The following is a 20,714-nucleotide window of genomic DNA, read 5'->3' on the forward strand; positions in this document are numbered from 1 at the left end:
GCTGAATGGATGCCTCTGCTTTTCATTCAAAATTGTGAATTAGTTTATCATTTAAAACATCAATAAGTCATAAAGAAATTTAATTTCTCCAGTCCTGTAAAGGTGCATAGCTGAGACACTTATTAGTTTCCTGGGGCAAAGGAATTTTAATGGGGTTGCTGCTCTCTTTTTGCTTTGGTGGTGCCAAATGACTGGCTTCTCCAGGCTTCTTCATGTCTTTTACCATTCTGCTCTTACATTTATATGTTGTATTATCAGGTCACACTCGGCAATAGCAATATTAATATGCTTGTCTGCAGTTTTGGTTTGGTGCTTCACATAGGTTTGAATTATGGCAAATTTGCTAGAAAGTAGACTTGCTCATACAATCTAGCACAGTGAAAAATTGCTCCGTTAGAGACACATCTTATAAACACATCTTAATTAAGATGTGATGTATTTTCCGTCAAAAATGTACTTGATGCCCAATGGCAAACAGGTTTTTACACACACACACACAGAGAGGGAGGGGGAGAGGGGGAGGGGAAGGGAGAGGGGGAGGGGGAGAGGGAGAGGGAGAGGAGAGAGAAGAAAGAAGAAAGAAGGTCTGCATGTAGAATAGTAATGACCGAATTGGTGCTGGCAGAATAGTTGAAACTACATTGTACCACTGATAGAAATTATTTCACTCTGTATATTTCCACTGGGCTTTACTGAAAAGCTGTATATTCTTAGCGAACATTATTTTGGCTTTTCTCTCCTTGTTTTGTACTTGACAATGCTGTAGTCCAGTTAAGAGACGTTGCCGTAAGCTGATATTGCCCTCAACTGCTTTTTCTAACACCCTTCTCACACTCTCAGAACAGTGTCATGTGGCAACGCATCTGGGTTCAGATAATGTTACTTAATTATGCATTTTATAATTTAATATTAAAGAGTTCACTGTTTAAATTCCTGTTTGTAGAAGCAAAGAAGGTCTGAATAAAGCCAAAGAAATTTTGACCCGTCTTGGGGTAGAACCATCCCATGAAGACTGCATTGCTGTCCATCACGTCTGTACAATTGTTTCATTCCGTTCTGCTAATCTGGTGGCTAGTACGCTGGGTGCGATTCTGAATCAGTTGCGTGATAATAAAGGAGTAACCAGGCTGCGCACCACGGTGGGTGTGGATGGTTCCCTTTACAAGATGCATCCACAGTAAGTCCTGCTGCTTCTATAATTAACTTCTGGCACCTGTTAGGATTCATCTTTTGTAAAGGTCAGACATGTAACATGAATCTAGCATTTTGACGTGCCATCATGACATGAGATAAGTAAACAGAAGTTATTCATGTGTGTGTGCATATGTATATTGAGAAGTAAACATCTCTATGGAGAAAAGAGAAATGTTGTTGCCTTTAACTGTAGAACTAGGCTGGGAATTCAAAAGAGCCTAAGGAAGTAGGCATACAACTCTTCTTGAAAGTAATTGGGGTTGGGGTGCCTACCTCCCTGAAATGACTTTGAAAGTTCCATCTGTAAAAGACAATTAAAGACAAAAATAAAGTTAAACAAATATCCAAAGACTATACTTTTATGTCTATGGACTGGGCTTTGATGAGGAAACCCTAGCAGTAGAATGTTATTCCTCATTTCCAATTTAAACTGAATTGTTTTGAAAATGACTTTGATAACCCCATTTCTTCAGTTTTCTCTTGCTTATATGTGGAAGTTAGAAGGAAAAAATAGTGTCTGTCTTTCCTTGTCCTTATAAAAGCAGCTTATTTATTTGTTTTCCTATTTCTAAGCTGCATTTTTAGAATGTATTAGTTCAGATTTATGTAAAATTCATAGAGGAGGCAGTCTTATTTTTTTAATGTGTATGCAGAGTTACCATGTAATTTGTTTAGTCACTTGAAGATATTTTGGTTATAATAATTAAACAAATGACCAAGGCCTTGATCCTGCAGATGTGCACCTGCTTAACGCCAAACCAATGACTTCAAGGTATGCAAGTGTTTGTAGGATCAGAACTAAAGATGCAAAACTGAAAAGAATAACAAGGGTGCAGGCTTGCTTTTTTTTTTATTTTAATTTTTTTTTAGTATCCTTCATGTGTAGAGACTAAAATGTTTTTTTGTAATGAGATGATAATCTGTTTAGTTAAAAATTATTCCTAACGTGGTTTAGTCTAGTCTATAATACCATTGTTGTCACAAACCTGAATTTTAGTGTACACAAAACCTTGGAAGCCTGTATTACCTCTACCAGTAGCTAGTTGGAAAAGTTAATTACTTAAAATATATTGATACTACTTGGGGGTAGAGCATATAGTATAGATACATTGTAGATGGAGCATAAAAGACAAAGGTACGTATTTTTTGTGGAGAATTTTGGGAAGAAACAAAAAATGTTCACATTTCTTAAATCTTTTTGTGGAAATTTTCTAATGTTTTGATTATATTTTTTTTATTTTTTATTTTTTTTGTTCAAAATGAAAATTTTCCCTGAAAATTTTTATGAGAAAAATCACCATTATTTTGATCACGTCTGCTAAACATCAGGTATCTAGGGTGTTCTGTTCGTTTGTTCTGTTTTTAGTTTATAAACCTGATAGTTTGAGCTTTTAAATTAATTTTTTGTTCGTTTGCACTTAAATGTTTAAAAAAATCAAGAATATTGTGATACCAGCTAAAAGGAATCTGCAGTAACATAAGAGATGCCATAGCAGCTCACACCATAGGGTGATCCAGTTTGGCCCTGATATATCTCGTTAGGAAGATGATATTCTGAGATTTTTCCATGGCTTTTGCTAGGATTTTATCTGAATTCAGGAAGAAGTCTGTCTATGGTATGAATACTTTTCCACTTTACCTTAGCATCATGATGGTTCCTGTTACATGGGAAGACATCAGCTTGTGTGATATGAGGAAAGCAGTGCCCCAGGAGGGTAGGGGCTGAGTCCTGCTTGGTTGGAACACTTGCAAGGGAAAAACCCATTGTGTAACAGAAAGCAGCGATTAGCTTTTCTGTCTTTCACACTTGCCCATCTATTTCCCATGCTTCTTTCATCTTTTCTAGCCAATGATGACCAGTGCAGATTTTTGAGGTGACCAGTGATGAGAGAGCGAGAGAGATGACTGTTTTCTGATCGTATCTTCTTCACAGATATGCCAGACGCTTGCAAAAAACGACGAGGCGGTTAGTTCCTGACTCTGAGGTGCGATTCCTTCTTTCTGAGAGTGGCAGTGGAAAGGGTGCTGCAATGGTCACCGCAGTAGCATACAGGTTGGCTGAGCAGCACAGGCTGATCGATGAGACTCTGGCTGAATTCAAGCTTACTCATGAGCAGCTGTTGCAGGTTAAAAAAAGGATGCGAATGGAAATAGAAGCTGGGCTGAAGAAGAAAACTCACGAAAATGCAAAAGTAAAAATGCTGCCCACGTTCGTTCGCAGCACACCAGATGGAACAGGTAGTTTAATTATAATTGATGCAAGAGCAACAGGGTAAATACATACATAGCAAGACTGTATTTCCAGCCAAGCAGAATACTGTAATGCAAGAAAACCAAAAACATAAGCTTGGAGCTGAAATGCTAGTTTGTAATTGAATTAATTGGATCCAGCTAATGGATTTGTGTCCTGAGTAGAGTAAAGCTCTTAAACCACCAAAAAGAGGAAATTCGGAGTCAAGGCTATAACCCCTCCTTTTATGTGAGTTAGAGTGGCAGTTGTGAGCCTGAACATAAATATAAATGCAGCTCACTGCCCCACTGCTGTAGATTATGCTTTCTATTAGTTGAGAGTTTACAGGTACTTTTAACTCATCTGATACTTGATTCAAAATGTGTTAAGTCAGTGGGAGTGTTTCAGTGAGCTTTGAATCCAGTCCATGTAAAGGGGCCAGTCGTTCCATGCTCATCTCTCCTATATAGCAATTGATTCCTCTACCAGTAGAGGCAGCCTCATGCTTTGCTTGTCCTCCATACACAGCAAAGAGAGAATAGCCACTCCCTTCTTCCTTCCCTCACCTCCCCTGCCCTCTCTCAAGCACACTCACTGCATAAGAAGACCACACTTTGCAATTGCTGAAGCAGGAACAAAGCACCATCTGCTGGCTTCTTGGAGAATTCTTCACTTGTTAGAGAATGTGTAGTTCAGTAATGTGCAGTGGCAAAGACCCACTCTTCCCTTTTGAAGGAGCAGTAGCTAGGTGGCAATGTATTCTGCTCTTTTCAGTAAGCAGGGAGAAGGCTTATAAAACGTTCAGATGATTGAGAGAACTTCCAGAGCCTTATGCCAAAGCACCTGCTGAGAAAATGAAAAATGGAACCTGCTTAGACTTAGTTTCTGTGTTCCTCAAACATATAAATATTTTGTTACAGAGAACGGAGACTTTCTGGCTCTCGATCTCGGAGGAACAAACTTCAGAGTTTTGCTTGTGAAGATCCGTAGTGGTAAAAGGAGAACGGTTGAAATGCACAATAAAATATATGCCATACCTATAGAGGTCATGCAGGGTACTGGAGAAGAAGTGAGCATTTGTTTTTTGTGTTTTTGTTTTTGTTTTTTTGCATTATCACTAATTTTCAGAGAATGTATACATTTTATATATATTTAAATAAATATAACTAAATGTATTAATTTATATTTATTTCTTTTTTAAGCTGTTTGATCACATTGTTACCTGTATCTCAGACTTCCTGGATTACATGGGAATAAAAGGCGCACGACTTCCCCTTGGCTTTACATTTTCCTTCCCTTGCAAGCAGACCAGTTTAGATGCTGTAAGTTTTACAATATCCTGTTCTTTTGAATCTGTCCTTTAGTGCTTCTTCTGGGGCTGATTCTCCATCCTCATTCAGGCCATATAATATTTCCTTATTCTCACTGCAACCTTTAATAAAAATACTCATGTCTGTAACTGCTTGTGTGAGTAAGTACTTCTCAGCCTGTGGCAGGGGTTGTAGAATTAGGTGCCCTGAATGTAATATTTGCTATTAGAAGGGTGACATTCTATTCAGCCGTCATTTAGAAAGATGGCTTTCTCTATCATATTTTCAACTACAATTTGACATCTACCACATGTGGTTACATTCTGTGCAGTAGCATTCTTTCCCTTTAATGTGATTTTTTTTTTTTCCCCGGCTAAGGTCATAGCATCTTCAAAGAGCAAAAGGCCCTTTATCTGGGACAACGGCACCCCCCTTTCACTTTTTGTCTTGCATTTTCAGTGTTGAGCAGAATATGGAATGATTTAATCAGTAGATTGCTTTTTAATTCTGGAGATTTTTGTCATTAAATTAGAATTTGTTGTTTTTGTCCCTGTTAAAAAGTCTACCATATTCTGAAAAAGGAAAGAAAACATCTCTCTATATGTGGCTTCACAGTAAAATATTTGAAATTTGGAGTAAGTAGAAAAATCTATATAACATTCACATTGAAAATAAGAGGAATATTCATATGTAAAGGAAAGCACCAATAATAGCTGCCCCACGACTTCTTTTGAATCTTTTGAGACTTTTTTTTCCACTATAAAGTGCATAGGAGACTATTTGTCTACATTAGGTCTCCATTTTTAAAGTTAAAAACAAAGCCATACCATGGTGAGCTCTGTTCGAAAACTGGTTGAGGGTGAACCACCTATAGTGTCAGGGAATAGAATTCATCACCCTCAGTTCGAAAAACAGTTTTCTTACCAAATGAGTTAAAAGAGCTGTTTTGGTCAGGAGAGAGAACCTGAGCATGACTGAAATACACAGTATGGATTGTTCAGTGGGGTGGGGTTTGTACGTTCCTATACTTGTGTTGTATTTTCCCAGTGAATGCTGGAGATGCTCTTCCTTGTTTCAGTGCTCCGTATCTGTGGTTCACAGGCGTACAATCCAACAACTGGATTCCAATCTGTATGAGTCATGATCATGTCCATGTGATCGTCACTGCCATCGCCATATAATGTAGCATCAGGGTTAGAATGTACAACCTCTCACAATGGAACGCTGTTGTGTTTTCCCATGGGTTTAACGGCAGTTTTCAACAGATGTGTTTGATATGTATGTGCTTTTATGTACATTTATGTATTCAGTCTTTTGTGTACGTGTTTCAGAATGCATTTTTAAAAACTCTCATGTTGTAATAATGCATGACGTACTCAGAAACGTAGTAATGAATGCTTTTTTCTTCTTTTTAGGGTATCCTCCTCAACTGGACCAAAGGTTTTAAAGCTACAGATTGTGAAGGAGAGGATGTAGTATATTTGCTTAGGGAAGGAATTAAAAGGAGAGAGGTGACTTTTCAATATTTCGTTATTTTCTTGAATGTATCTGTTAACTTGACTGTGTGTGATGGAATTCTTATACCTCTGGCATTCTGTTACTGATGAATTTTTATGCACCTTAGCTTTTGTATTTACACAAATGGTGAACATCTTACAAAGGGGCTAGGAAATACACAAAAGAAAGACGGGTCAAACAAAGCCACTTCCTTCTCCATGTTTGGTTGCTTTGTGGGGATAGTACCTGTGCAGTTCAGTTGGTATATAGGAGCTGAGAGGTGATGGAGCATGCTCAGTGCAGATGTAATCTTCAGAGAATTTATCTGTCAAACTCTAGCATATCTTTATTGAGCATGTGCAAACAGATTTTTCAGTGGCTTGTAATTTGGGCAAATTTAGGTGAGTTTTCATGGGGATGACAGAAGGCACATCTCTGCAACCACGGCAATCTCCCTGCCAAATTTCAGGTCCCTGCTCCAAAGAATGGAGGTACTAGAGTTGCTCAACAAAATGCTTGTAAGAGGTTTTTTAATATAGGCAAAACAACATATTTTTCACTAGTTGAATTGTTGGAAATGGCAGAAATGTTGTAAGCAAAATTTTCCAGAGCAATTCGGCCTGAAGCAACCAGCAGGCAAGGAAAAGCTTCAGCCTGAATGGTTTAAGCTTGGCAAAGTTACGAACAACTGAAAAGAGGGTCTTATAATGGAAAGTGCTCGCCATTCTTCACTGCGCTGTAATACATACATGTATGAGTGTTAATAGTGAGTATTACCTTATTCCTATATCAGAAGTTAATATTAAAAAGTCCTAACCTAAATTGGTATTTGCACTGCAATAAAGTAGAATACTGTACAGTTCCAGCCCAGTATGCCAGTAAGTCGAGTTACCTGCATGCAAATTATATTGTTACTTCTGGTTTTAAAAAAATCTTTTGATTCTTGAATATTAAGTTTATATTTGTATCCATTTGTACTCAACACATTTTAGACAGTTGGTTAATTCCTTTCAGTCTAACAAACATTGTAAGGATTGGTTTGGTATATTGCAAACAAAGCAGTACTTTTTCTATAGAATTGTTTTGGTTTTTTTCTTCAAAGGAATTTGACTTAGATGTTGTGGCAGTGGTGAATGATACAGTTGGCACTATGATGACTTGTGCATATGAAGATCCAAATTGTGAAATAGGACTCATTGTGGGTGGGTATTAGTTACTTTTTATTTCAACTGTAATATATCCTTATAAACAAACAATTTTGTTCCATTAAGACTATTAGGAGACCTGATGTGACTACAATTAAGACTATTAGTGATCTGATGTTTCATCTAATTCATATAGTTAACTAAACCCTTTAACTGGGATGTTTGTGGAGTTTCTTCAAACCTGACAATGCTTCTTCTTCTGATGAATATAATAATAGTTTCCCATGAAAAGTGTAATCTGAATCATCCCATAGTTCTAAACACTAGACCTGAATATATGTTGTTAATTGGAGAAATGTGCTGTTTCCCCCATTACTATTTTTGCCAGTTTCATTTTAATACAGAGAAAAGAGAGGTGAAATAGTGTTTGACTAATAGATATTCCCCAAACCATCTGTTTACATCAATTAAGTGCAAAAATCAACACACATGAATTATTTTTGGTTTGATTACTAGAAATATTAATTGTCTAATAAATATGAACCAATACTGACCATTTTAACTTGAAAATCAATCTGTTTCATGGAATTAATGCAAAAGTGGGCACATAAAGTTGCCTGTACTTGAGGTTACCCATTAGTTTATTCTGTAATATGTATCTCTAATTCCCTAGTAAAATGGGTGCATCCCTCCAGAAAAGACTCAAATGATATTAGCACATTCCCCTGGGCCCCTGTCACCACTCTCAGGCAAGGCAGCAGTGTCAAATGCTGCAGAAGTGCAGGAGGATGTCTGCCCTCTATCAATTGATAGCAGGTGATCATCAATGCCACTAAAATGGTTTCAGTCTTCTGTCCTGGTGTGAATCCAGACTGCGCCAGGTCTAAAATATTATTAGTTTAAGTTAGATGGGCTTGCAGTCGGGCTTTACCTGGCATCTCTATAGCTTGCTCAGGAAAGGGAGGTTTGATACAGGGCATTAGTACGCTAGAACTGATGTATCCAGGATGGGTGGGTTTCTTCAGTGTTGGTTGGACTGTGGGGCAGCATAATGTAATTAACTTGTTCCATCTGTGTTCTTTGTTAATACACTCCCATCTGCAAATCAGATTACTTCCTCAGTCCAAATCATTTTGTAATGTATAGTAAAATGTGTCGTTGATTTTATAGTAAAATATGTTTTTTCCAGAACTAGAAATGAACAGACTTATAGGGCAGGTCTCTTTCAATATTGATGTGGCCTTTTGAGCTTCCATATATACCTGGTGGGGGCCAGTTTGATTGTTTAAGATGAAAACTAATCTGGGTTGCAATCACAAGGTACTCTTTGTGAGCGGAAGCTTTTGGAGAGTGGAGCTTTATGGGAGAAGAGGGTGGAACTGCCTATGCAGTTGCTTTTGGAACAAGCATAGTTTTCTTTTAAAAATTAATAAATCAGAAATGGTCATGAATATGATGGACAGAAAAAAATATGTTTCATACAGTATAAAAATGCTACAAGGCAAGGAGAATATAAATTCTCAATGGGTCATTAGACCCCCCCAGAAAGATTGTTTAGATGAATCAGAGACAAATTGTTAATACATTCAGAATTATGCAGGTCAAGTTTAATATTGTGATTTTTGCCAGGCTAACCAGAGATATAAAATTCTGTACTGTACTGCACAAAGCTTGCTCCTCAGTGCTCCTCTTGGCCTTCTCCTATGCAATTCAGCCCTTGCCAGCAGAAATCCTCTGCGGAGGAGGCACTGTATGGGTAGCATACCTGCATTTTGCTGTACCAGCTAGGGGAGTATTTAGTTCCATTTCTTTATAAGTATTAAAAATGTATCATTATTACAATGTGAAGTGATTTTATAAATATGAAAAAGCAGACGACAAAGCCCCGGAGGAGCTCTAATGCTAGTTCTGATATTTAAAAAAAATAATAATCTGTTCATTCTTGTTTTAGGCACGGGCAGTAATGCTTGTTACATGGAGGAAATGAGAAATATAGAGATGGTAGAGGGAGATCAAGGAAGAATGTGTGTGAACATGGAATGGGGTGCGTTTGGGGACAGTGGATGCCTGGATGACATCAGGACAATTTATGACAAAGCTGTTGATGATTATTCATTAAATGCTGGAAAACAAAGGTATTTAATACTGAATTACAGCAAGAAATATGATGCAAAATGTATAGAATACTGATGTGCTAGGAATAAGTGATTATTGCCTTCAGCTAGTTTTAAAAGGTGCTGTAATTAGATCTCCCTTTATTGGAAGAAGGAGGGGACATAGTGATGGTAGAAACCATTATCTAGTGGACCTCCCTTGCTCCTGATTTCCTAGATGTATGACTTTTTCCATCTGTGAAAGGTCAAGTGGTTGCAGTCTTTTCTCTAATGTGAACTCTGTGCTGGTCATCTATGCCTTTATTACCTCCAAGCTGTTAAACTGCACTGTACTTTGCTTTGCACTACCTAATCACGGCCGCCTGGAAGTTTCAGCTAGTACAAAATGAAGTTGTCTGCTTTTTAAGTGGGGTGAGCTGTTCCAAGCCTAGAACATCTGCTTAAAACTCTACTGGCCTCTTATTTGTGATCAGTTTAAATTAAAGGTTTTGGTGAGACCTGTGACATGGGGAGTACGTCAGAGCAGACTGTGAAACTCTTTAGTGTGTGGTAGCAGGGTTTGCACGGTAAGTTAATGCGTGGCAAGCTAATGCACTGCAGATTCATACTACAGCTTGCCACACACTAACTCACTGTGTACGCAAGCACTACTATAAATATACAGTAATATATATAAATATGATTGAAGTGTAAAAACGCATGAGGAATACAGAGAAGGTGGCAGACGGCTTGAGAAACTCCAAAATGTACAATTTGAAGCCCATAAAAGATCGGCCACTAAGGGAGCTGGGAGAAATTTCTTTGCAATGACAACAAAATGAGCATGGAACAAGCTGTCAAAGGAGTATATAATTGAAAAAGAGTTGGGCATTTAAGAAAAAGGACATTTATAGGATACAAACATGAGACCGTTCATGGACTTAAATGGACTATATGGCCCCATTCCAGTGTGAAATGTTACTTTGTACCTAGGGTGGATGGGGAGCCAGTCAAATCTCACAGATTTGCACAAAGGACTGAGAAAGACGTAATTTAGTGAATTATTGATTAAGCAGAAATATAAAAATAAAAAGCAAGGATAACACATCACAAAATGTGCCTTGCAATGAATTGACAGATGTCGAGCCTGGAGTACTGTGTGTAATTTTGATCATCCATGTTAAAGAAAGATAACTTCAGCCTGGAACAGGTGTGGAGAAAGGTTGTGAGGATGATCACGGGAATCAAGAGTCTATCCTATAAGAGGAGGATAGACTCTCCATTCCCGTGTGGAAACGGGGGGTATGTCTATAAAAGCAAATGAAAGTTTGATTGTAGCACAAATAAATATATCTGTGCTAATCGAGCTAGCACAGATAACAATCATAGTGACGACTTCTGCATGTGCATGGGCTAGCAACCCAGCTACGTATCCAAAGTCCCCAATAGACTTGTGCTCTTGTGGCTAACTCATGTCGAAGCCTGTGCTGCCATGTCTTCACTACAGTTGTTACCCATCCTAGCTAGAGTAAAGGTAGTGTGCACATATCTACCCACTCCCCAGTCACACCTTTGTTTGCTGTATAGATTTGCCCTGTTGTTCAGGCTGAGAGAGGATATGATTACTCTCTATAAATGCATGGGTGTGGGGGTAACCACCGAGGAGGGAGAAGAGCAATTTAAGCTAAAGGCCAGTGTTGGCACAGGAAAAAATGGGTATAAACTGGCCATGAACAAATTTAGTCTAGAAATTAGAAGAAGGTTTCTAAATATCAGAAGAAGGAGGTTCTGGAATAGCTTCCCAATAGGAATAGTGGGGGCAAACAACCTAACAAGTTTTGAGATAGATCTTGATAAATTTACGAACGGGATTATATGGTGGGATAGCATGGGAGTGAACTTGATGACCCAGGAGGTCCCATCCAGTCCTATGTATAGTTTTAATTATTAAAAATAATACTTCATCCTATACCAGTAAATGTTCATTTAGAAATGTTCATTGATGTCCATCAGCTGAGCACCTGATACCAATAAAAATGATGTTGCAAATCGAGAGATGTATATCAGAACCCCTGCTTAGTAATATGAGACCTTAGTATTTCATTGTCGTTGTATCACTGCTGAGAAATGGGAATTGAGCACTGGCGTCTGTATGCCAAATATAGGGTTTGTGTATGAGCAAATTGTGAATTAGCAAAATTCTAACAAATTGGTACTTGTCAAATACATTAAACGATGGAGAAATCATGTTAGCAATTCAGCAATAGCCAGGAGAGCTAACAGGATTTGTACTACTCAAACCTGGGTGCAAAATTGATAAGGAGTTACAGGAGCTGGGTAAAGAGAGTTGGTCAGCATAGATTCCAATAATAAACGTATTTGCATTTGTGTAAGACCTTCATCTCAAGAACCTAGCATGATTTGAGTACACCTAATAATGCTTCACAACACCCCTATGAAGGATAAGGATAAATAAAATATTGCTCTGGCTGCATGTATACCCAAAGATAGAGGGATCAAATTTAATACAAAAGAGTTTCCTCAGAGAATTCAGTTATTCCTTTTCAAGTCTGACACAACTGTTTATTGTAAACAGCTATAATATTATTAAAGAGTTAGTTTAGGACAGAGATGCTCAACCTTTGCCCAGCTGAGTCTGATCTTAGCAACTTGACAGGAAGTCTAAGGAGTCAAAGATAATATGGATAAAATGGAACAAATCGCATCTTCCATAATCCAGTTCTGAGACAGTTACCAAACTCTTTAATACTGTCATACATATCCATGTCAACTAGCTGGTTTATTTATAAATAACGCTCCTTCTGAACTGTACCATTGTCTTTCATTTCAGGTATGAGAAAATGATTAGTGGAATGTACCTGGGAGAAATCGTTCGCAATATTTTGATTGACTTCACTAAAAGGGGATTTCTGTTTAGAGGTCAAATTTCAGAGACACTGAAGACCAGAGGTATCTTTGAAACCAAGTTCCTTTCACAAATTGAGAGGTAAGAGTGATGCACACAATAGAATTGCTCCAGTTGAAATAGTGCATGTCTAATTTAATAATGGTGCTTGAGGGTAGGAAACATCTAGGAGTGCAGTTAAACTCTGCTACACAGTACAAATACCTTCCAATGAGATCTTAATTAAAGAGCGATGAATAGCAGCAGATCTTGTTTTTTCTAGAATTAAACTGTGATAGATTATACAACATGTAGCCTCATTAACTAAATCTGAGCAAATGCTTAGCGTTCAGATCTTACTGAAGCACACACTGTAAACTGTAAGGCCCTACTTCTGCAAATATTCACCTAGGTGCTTAATTTTACTCGAGTAGCCTTACTGAATTAAATGGCCCACCTTTTATGAGTCAAGTTAAGCCCATAAGCAATTGTTTGCAGGATCAAGACCTAAATTGAGTAACTCAGGTTCTTTGGTGTCAAAACTACTATATATACTGTTCAATTGCACATATATCAGTGGTCATGGATAGCCTTACGTATTTGACCTATATCATTTGTATTTATGTAAGGTAGATGTTACTATTTTCCTCTTCATACTCTAGTGAGATTCAGGGTATTCAAATTACTGCTGCTTACAGCATTTTAAACTGGTAATCTTATAACGTCTTTATATCTAAGTCATGTGTTTTGGTTTTTTATATTTTCTGAAAGTAAGGTCCTCTAACAATTTAGGAACTCTAACATTTATAAAATGCAACATTTTCCTTTGAAAGTGTCATACAGTAGTTTTACCTGTCCAACTGAATTTGCAGATTATAACCTGGAAGGAAAAAAGATTCATGCCAGATTAGCAATACTATTTACAGAGCACAATAATGAAAGGGAAAGTTCACCTTAGAACTATGTGACTTTTTTGTAGGGAAGTAGTGGGATCAGGAAACATTTAAAAAAAAAAAAATTGTGCTGAAATGCTTCTGTAAATATGTGGGAAAATATTTTGTTTTCATCTTACCAAGGAGGCCTATACATGCTTCAAGAAATCATAATGATAGTAATCAAAGATACTCTTGCTCTTTTTACTGTTTCATTCTAATATTTGTATGTTCAAGAACAAACAATTTCCTTGTTCTTATTGAATAGATACATAGCAGAGGTGTAATTATTAAGCTATAGTAGCAATAGGCTACTCACTGATTATTTGTATTGTATTAGTGCCTAGGTAGTATATAGTAAAGTAATTTTAAAGGCCAGTTGATGTTTCAAGGAAGAGCATAGTATAATACAGACCTATAAATACTTTTCTAATGGAAATATCCTTAAGAACAAATGATGAGGGCAGAGAAATGGAAAAAATCCAGTCTGTTGAACCATTATGACTGCTAAGTAGAACGTACTACACTGTTTGGCGTGACTCTTTTTATATGGTTATTGATGCTTGAATACAGCAGCATAGGGTGGAGAAGTGAGCTCAAGCTTGTGAGATACTCACTTGAGTCCTAACCTGGCTCCAACGGCAAATACTTGCCAAACGTGCCTGTGATGCTTTGGGGGTTCACCCAGACCAATAACAGGCTCTGTCACCACCTGCTCTGTAACTCTGGGTGCCTCTATGTTAATGCAGCTCTGGTTCAGAGCCCTGGCACGAGCAGCATGCCCACAGTACAGTGGTTTTATCCTGGCTTCCACCAGCCCAGTTACTCTTTGCAGGGTGACTTCAACAGACCTTCTTGTCCTGAGTCTCCCCCAAACCGCTGCAGCATCCAGTCCCTCTTACTGGGTGCTCATAGGGGTAACACCAAGTTTGTGGCCTCCAAAGAGCCGGAACACCCAACAGCTTGTTAGCCCAACTGCAGTAGTGCACTCCACCATAATGCACAGCACTCAGATAGCTTGTAGTAAAATTGAGAATAAGTTTTTATTAACAAAGAATATAGATTTAAGTGATTTCAAGTAAGAACAAAAGCGGTAGGAAAGGGTTACAAACAAAACAAGAATAACTTTCTCCTGTTTGAAACTTAATTTTAGCAAGCAATAGCTCTGCCTAATATTTCTCACTCCAAATTGTCTGCATTCTCAGGCCTGTTTTAACAGAAGGATGCAGATTTTATAGATACGAAGCACTGGCTTCTTTGTTCTCTCAGGTGATGGATGATTCAAATGTCTTTGCCTCATTTATTACCCCAAAGTTCCTTGTTCCTGTTTCAAGAGCCAGGAAGGCTTCTTGGGTGTGCAGACTCCATCCGCCATTGTCATGTCCCCCCAGTTGCCACCTTGATGGCTTTGTTTATTTTACATGTTGTGCTCTGTGATCAGGGGGGTCAGACAAGTGAATACACATTCATTTTTCTAGGGCAGGCTGGGGACTTTGAGTTGCCTGTCAAACTTATTTTAAGGATATCTTTCCATCCTGCATTTATAACTCATTGTACACACCCTGTACATATATCACCCAATGGTTTTTGGGATCAGTGTGTTACCAATTTGCATATGATACTTCACATGACATCTTTTAGATGCAGATTATGACAATAGTGTGCTTGGGGCAGTGAGTGTGTCAGGCCTGATGTGAGTCATGGAATTCAAGGGCTCCCAGGGTCAGAGCATCTCACAAAGGGGTTGAGAGAATTTATTAGGTGTTAGTTGTTTTATAAATGCTAAATAATGTTATTGTTAAAGGATTCATTCGGTGACCTGGTCAAATATCTTGTTCTCCTTTCTTTGCAGTGACAGGTTAGCATTGCTTCAGGTACGAGCCATCCTCCAGCAGCTGGGTTTGAATGGTACCTGTGATGACAGTATAATTGTAAAGACGGTTTGTGGAGCAGTATCGAGAAGAGCAGCTCAGGTGTGTGGAGCTGGAATGGCTGCGGTTGTAGATAAAATAAGAGAGAACAGAGGATTAGACCACCTGGAAGTAACAGTTGGTGTAGATGGGACTCTGTATAAACTACATCCACAGTAAGTATTTTTTTCTGCATTTGTTTGCCATAAGTGCAACATTTTTATAGGTTTGGCCTTTCTCTGAAGCATCAGAAACTGGTCTCTGTTAGAGGAAGAATAGTCATTTATGTTAATAGCAATCAAAAACGGAGCTTTAAAAAACAATTGTGATTGGAGCGTTAGAAGAAGAAGAAGAGAGACTGTAAAAGGAATAATGAAGCACAAATAGTTAGCAGAATATGCCAAATAAAAAGTAATAAAACTCATTAAGTTGGAGATCAGAAATACAGGAGAGAGCAATAGGACCATTAAATAGGGCAGAAAAGCAAAGAATTATTGGTTCCTGAAAAGAAATGACAGAAGAAGTAAATAGTTCTTTTGCATCAGAGTTTGATACTGCATCTTTGGAGGGTGTTTGTATGTAGTAGTGAGGATAAACTGTAGGAGATAATCATTGATGAAATAGCAATAGGCAAAAATAAAGGAATGCAAAGTAGATTACTTCCATGGATATGACATAAGCTATCAAATAGCTGAACAATTAGCTGCTGCTGTTAAATTAATACTGGTATTGTGGTAGTGTGTAGGTGCCCCAGTTAGGTTTTAGAGCACCATTGCACTAGGTATTGTACACACAGATGGTATGAAGACCGTCCCTGTCCCGAAGAGTCTTGTAAGTAATCATTTGATATTGAGACTATACCAGGTGACTGGAAAATGGCAAATATAATTCCAGCATTTTAAGAGTCTAAATATTACACCACTGCATGTCTAATGTATATATTAGGGAAGGGTTTAGAAATGATATAGTTTGGAAGTTACTGTAGATTTGTGAAAGGTAAATTGTCAGAAAATGTCATGACTTTTGCAGGGCTATGAGGAACCAGTAGATTCAGTATATCTTGATAGTCAAAGGTGGGCATGACAGATTACCATATGAAGTGACTTATGATGGGGGTAGGTAATAAATTTGTGATCCCCAGCCCATGTTTTGTGTAAACGTGTAGTTTAGGGTCTAGGTAATATACTGCATATAACTGGTGTATTTTTGAAAATATATGTACATTTATGGGCTCCCAGAATCCCGTTTCCATTACCCCACACTCTACTGTGACATCAGAAAGGAGAACTCCTACAGTTACTGTGACATTCCAGGGTGCAGTCCAGATCAGTGAGGGGCTATGTCACTCCTGCCCTGCAACCTTGGGTGCCTCCGAGAGTTTTGTAACTCCCACCTGGGCCACTTAAAAACAGCCTGCCAGCATGCAGGTACCACCCTGAGTGTCTGTGTATAATTGCATTCTGCCAGCCACAACTCAGTCACATTCTGGTTTCCACCAGCCTTGATTACTTGTAGGGTGACCCCAACGCACTCCCAGTCCTGGATTTCCCCCCAAAATGTGTATTCTGCACTGTCCAGCCCTCTCCTGGACAGTCCAGACATATTAGGTTCATTGACCCCTATAAAGGGATCCACATTTGTTTGTCACCATAAGTGGTGTTACTCACACAGTTCACAACAGTAGATTAGTTTTGATTAAAGAATAAAATAAAACAAGTTTATTTAACTGCTAAGAGAAATTTTTAAGTGAGTACAAGTATAAGGCATTAAAGTCAGAAATGTTACAAGAGAAATAAAGATAAAACCCTTCCTAGAACTAAAACTTAACTAGACTAGTGCTCTGGCTACACTGACAGCGGCAAAGTCGCCACTGTCAGACTTCTCTGGATCGACTGAGTGGTCAGTGAAGACCCACTCAGTCGATCCAGATATCAACGTACTAAGACCACCTTCACAAGTGGCATATAGCGCTGCATCGACGGGAACACAGTTCCTGTCGGCGCACTGCAGTGAAGACAGTGCGCAGAAGAGGAGCAGAGAAGTCGACGGGAGTTACTCAAGTTTTTTGCGTAGCTTGCGTAACTCCCGTCGAGATGTAGAGGGGGTCTAGGTTCCAGGTGAAGTCCCTTACCACAAGTTTCCAGTAACATTGCTGACTGAATTTTCAGGCAAGGATCTGCTCCCAAAGTCCAACTGCTGTTTCATTTATCTTCTTAGGTGAAAGAGAGAGAGATGGATAGGGAGAGATACCTTGGGGTGTTTTGCCCCTCACTTTTATAGTCCAGTCCCCCTTTGAAATGCATATTCATGTGGTGAAAGAGGTTTCATGCTGTTGTTTGTTCCTGTCCCCTCTTCCTTGCCAAAGAATGGCCACTGGATAGGTGATTTCTCATCAACTTTGAGGTGTTGACTTGGTTTTTGTCTTTGAGAGACTAGTTTACCTAGACTTGTCTAGTAAACACATTTCAGTCAAAATTTCAGCTTATGTTTATAAATTTACATATAATGTTGCTACACACATTCATCATATATTGACCAGTGAGTTACTAGTTTTCAAATGATACCTCACAAGGCATATCTTGTACAAAGATTATTACAGTAGTGTGTAGGGTGTGAATACAGGAGTGCATTTGGTCACAATTACCTCATGGCAGCAATGGGGGAGGCAGGAGCAAGCAGCCCAGATGTTAAAGACAACTTTTCATCAGTTGCAGGGCTTAAGGAAGCTTCCCATAGGTCTCCCAGAGCCAGTGAATGAGTTCAGGCAACCACGCTCCTTACAGCTAAGGGATGGAACTAAGTAGTTATTTTAAAGCTGCTTTTCTTTTATAGCTACCATTGTTATAATGTCTCCGAATCACCTGCACTCTCCAGCAACGTTTCTCATCTCTTTTTATGTGCCTAGAATTTTGTTGGACTGTGTTTTGATGGCAGAGTCGTATAGCGATGCTGCTACCAGAGATGGATACTGGATTACATTTACATCCTTATCTGTTTTCTTTGTAGCTTTTCAAGGATCATGCACCAAACAGTAAAGGATCTTGCACCAAAATGCAATGTGACATTCCTTCTTTCGGAAGACGGCAGTGGGAAAGGGGCAGCTCTCATTACTGCTGTGGGATGTAGACTTCGTGATGCTGAGCAAAACTAAACTCCAGAACACTGGCTTTATTTCTGCCTTTTGAGCACTTTCTTATAAAGCAGCGACTCTGTAGTCTGAACTGGTAGAAGACCAGAATTCACTGCTTTATTGAAAAATACAACTAATGACATAAAAAATAGGATACAAAATAGAGTGTGTGCTGTTGATAATATCACTCACCTCTGGACCCCAATCTGCATGTTTCTTTTCCACCTAATTGGTACATACATTCCCCATCTCTAGGTCATGAAAATTGGTTTATTATTTATGCAACTGTCAAAATATGTTACTGTTTGAGATAAAATTACAGCCAAATGATATACCTTGAGAGCTAATGTTACTTCATATGAAATGTTTTCTCTCCAGCAGATACTACGTCCATGTTAAATGCACCCATTGATATGCTGAACATAAAATCAAGGTGTTTGTGCTTATAGAAGCAGAAGTAACAATTCCCTCCTGCATTTCTGCCTAATGTTGTTTCACTTAAAATGACTGGAAATATTACAGTGGGCACTGGGTGCTCACGTAACTCTATAGTGGAATTTACAGTATGACTTATTTGACCTCCTGGGTTCATGTTTTGTCATGTTAAAGTAAATGGCTCTGTCCCCCAAATCTGGTGCCACTTGCATTTCCCATTGCTTCTGTGAATAGTGTTGTGTTACCAAATACAATATGTATTGTTTAAAGAGGAAATCTTTACTAGTAAAACCAAGTGATTGATTGGGGTAATCCAAATCTTTGGACATGGGAAATCTGTGGTCCTTATGCAGATTTTGCTGTATTTTTCAGAGCCTAAGGTTTCTTGTAAAAGTTTTCTATCCTTTCTTTTGACTGTATAAATCAGCACCCTGCTGCTGTTTTGCTGAGTCTGCAGCTAAACAGACTGAAACACCATCATTCAGAAGTGTAAAATTCCCGCTTTTACTTTAAAGACTATTTTGCTTCAAAGCAAGTTTTAATGTTTAAACACCTTCTCAAAACACAAACACCCAGCTAAAGTTAATGATCCTAAGGAAACACCAGGGTCTGGCATTGGTTTTGAGGTTGAGGACTCAGGTGCGTAAACCAAGTTGCTGGGCCCAATTATTCCATGACCTAAAACAATGATGACAAAGATTATCAACATATTGAATATCCCCTCCTATGTTGAGTCAATTCTGTCATAATAATTTAGCACATCCATTTTTTAAACTGAGAAGCAAGTTAAGACACCCTATGTTAAATAACTTTTTGCATGTCACCTATTTTTTTCCTGCAAAAAAAGAGAGCCCTCTAGTTAATTCCACCTTTTCTACCAAAAATGAATTGAAGTCTCTGCATGGTTTTTTCATTCTCTTTTCATGCAGAAAATCTAGAGATGCAGGTTGCTCTTCCCCCTTCCTGCTTCTTCCCCCCAAGATTTGGATTGCCCTAGCTGTTGATAACATTTCAGTATGATTATGATGCACTGTGATTGAATGTTGTAAGGTAACATGTGAGTCACAAATAGTACTTGCAGCTTTACGTGTGTGTGTCTACCTGAAGAATTGCATGCCTAACTGGTTTTGCAAAGGTAGAAAGTCTTTTTACTTTGCACACTAGTAACAGTGATACTAGTGATAAGTGATATTTGTGAAAATATTAAACTTTTTTTGATGTGTGTTAACTGGTGTCCCGTGATTCTTTCTGGAAGAGGCTCTGTTGGATGGTGGTTTGCAAAGCTTGCTGTTTTATAAAGGTATAAAAACTAATCACACTGATGTCAGGGTTTTTGTTATGTTCCTATGTATTTTATTACTAAGGAGTCCCCAAGCATGACAGACTTGGCCTATTGTACTAAAGCAAACCTGGTTAGAAATACATTTGGCCAGCTGTTCAACCCTGGGGCTGATGGATGCACTGCTGCAAAACTGCGCTCCTATGGAGTCCACAGCCTCCTTGTTTGTGCACACCATCTGACATTTGCACACCCACACATTTACACACATCCACTGGTTTGCATGTGTAGTTATCTGATTTGTTTGTAGAAATGCCAGTTTGTATGCAGAAATGTTGTGCTCTCGCAGGTGCTTCAGTTGTGCCCCTTGTTGAAAGCCTAACTCATAATCTCATCATAGTTGTCAGCTGCCAAGGCCCAGATATGCATCTGTTGTCCAAAATGATGGACAAAATAAAGTGAGAAGTGTGCTATGCTGAACAGGGTTTTTGCTTGCTTGTTAGTGTAAGTTACATTTTCTATCCTTTTAACGTCACAAATCTTATTTATGGTGTCAGCAATCTTTTGGTAATAGCCTGAGCCATAAAACTTGGATTTGACTTTTTGAGCACTAGAAAATGTGGGTCTTTTTGAATCTAAGAATTTGGTTCAGCC

At 38.5% G+C, this 20,714-nt stretch overlaps 1 protein-coding gene across 3 annotated transcripts in view; it reads left to right on the top strand.

The window, feature by feature from the left end:
• HK1 (hexokinase 1) overlaps nt 1-20,009 on the top strand; it is a 61,798-nt gene extending 41,789 nt beyond the window's left edge. For 2 of the 3 annotated variants that reach the window (XM_067552650.1, XM_067552651.1), the window contains 10 exons: nt 944-1,177; nt 3,128-3,432; nt 4,345-4,493; nt 4,627-4,746; nt 6,150-6,245; nt 7,334-7,433; nt 9,328-9,511; nt 12,321-12,476; nt 15,159-15,392; nt 18,223-20,009. In XM_067552650.1, coding sequence (XP_067408751.1) covers nt 944-1,177; nt 3,128-3,432; nt 4,345-4,493; nt 4,627-4,746; nt 6,150-6,245; nt 7,334-7,433; nt 9,328-9,511; nt 12,321-12,476; nt 15,159-15,392; nt 18,223-18,367 — 1,723 coding nt within the window. In that variant the 3' untranslated portion in view covers nt 18,368-20,009. Of the gene's footprint in view, nt 1-943; nt 1,178-3,127; nt 3,433-4,344; nt 4,494-4,626; nt 4,747-5,911; nt 6,013-6,149; nt 6,246-7,333; nt 7,434-9,327; nt 9,512-12,320; nt 12,477-15,158; nt 15,393-18,222 lie in introns of those variants that run through there. The other variant, XM_067552652.1, reaches the window with a different exon arrangement.
• The last annotated feature ends 705 nt before the right edge of the window (nt 20,010-20,714 follow it).

The sequence above is a fragment of the Emydura macquarii genome, unplaced genomic scaffold, assembly GCF_026122565.2.
Source record: "Emydura macquarii macquarii isolate MOO-44397 ecotype Brisbane River unplaced genomic scaffold, CSIRO-AGI_Emac_v2 contig_1390, whole genome shotgun sequence".
Classification (NCBI taxonomy): domain Eukaryota; kingdom Metazoa; phylum Chordata; order Testudines; family Chelidae; genus Emydura; species Emydura macquarii.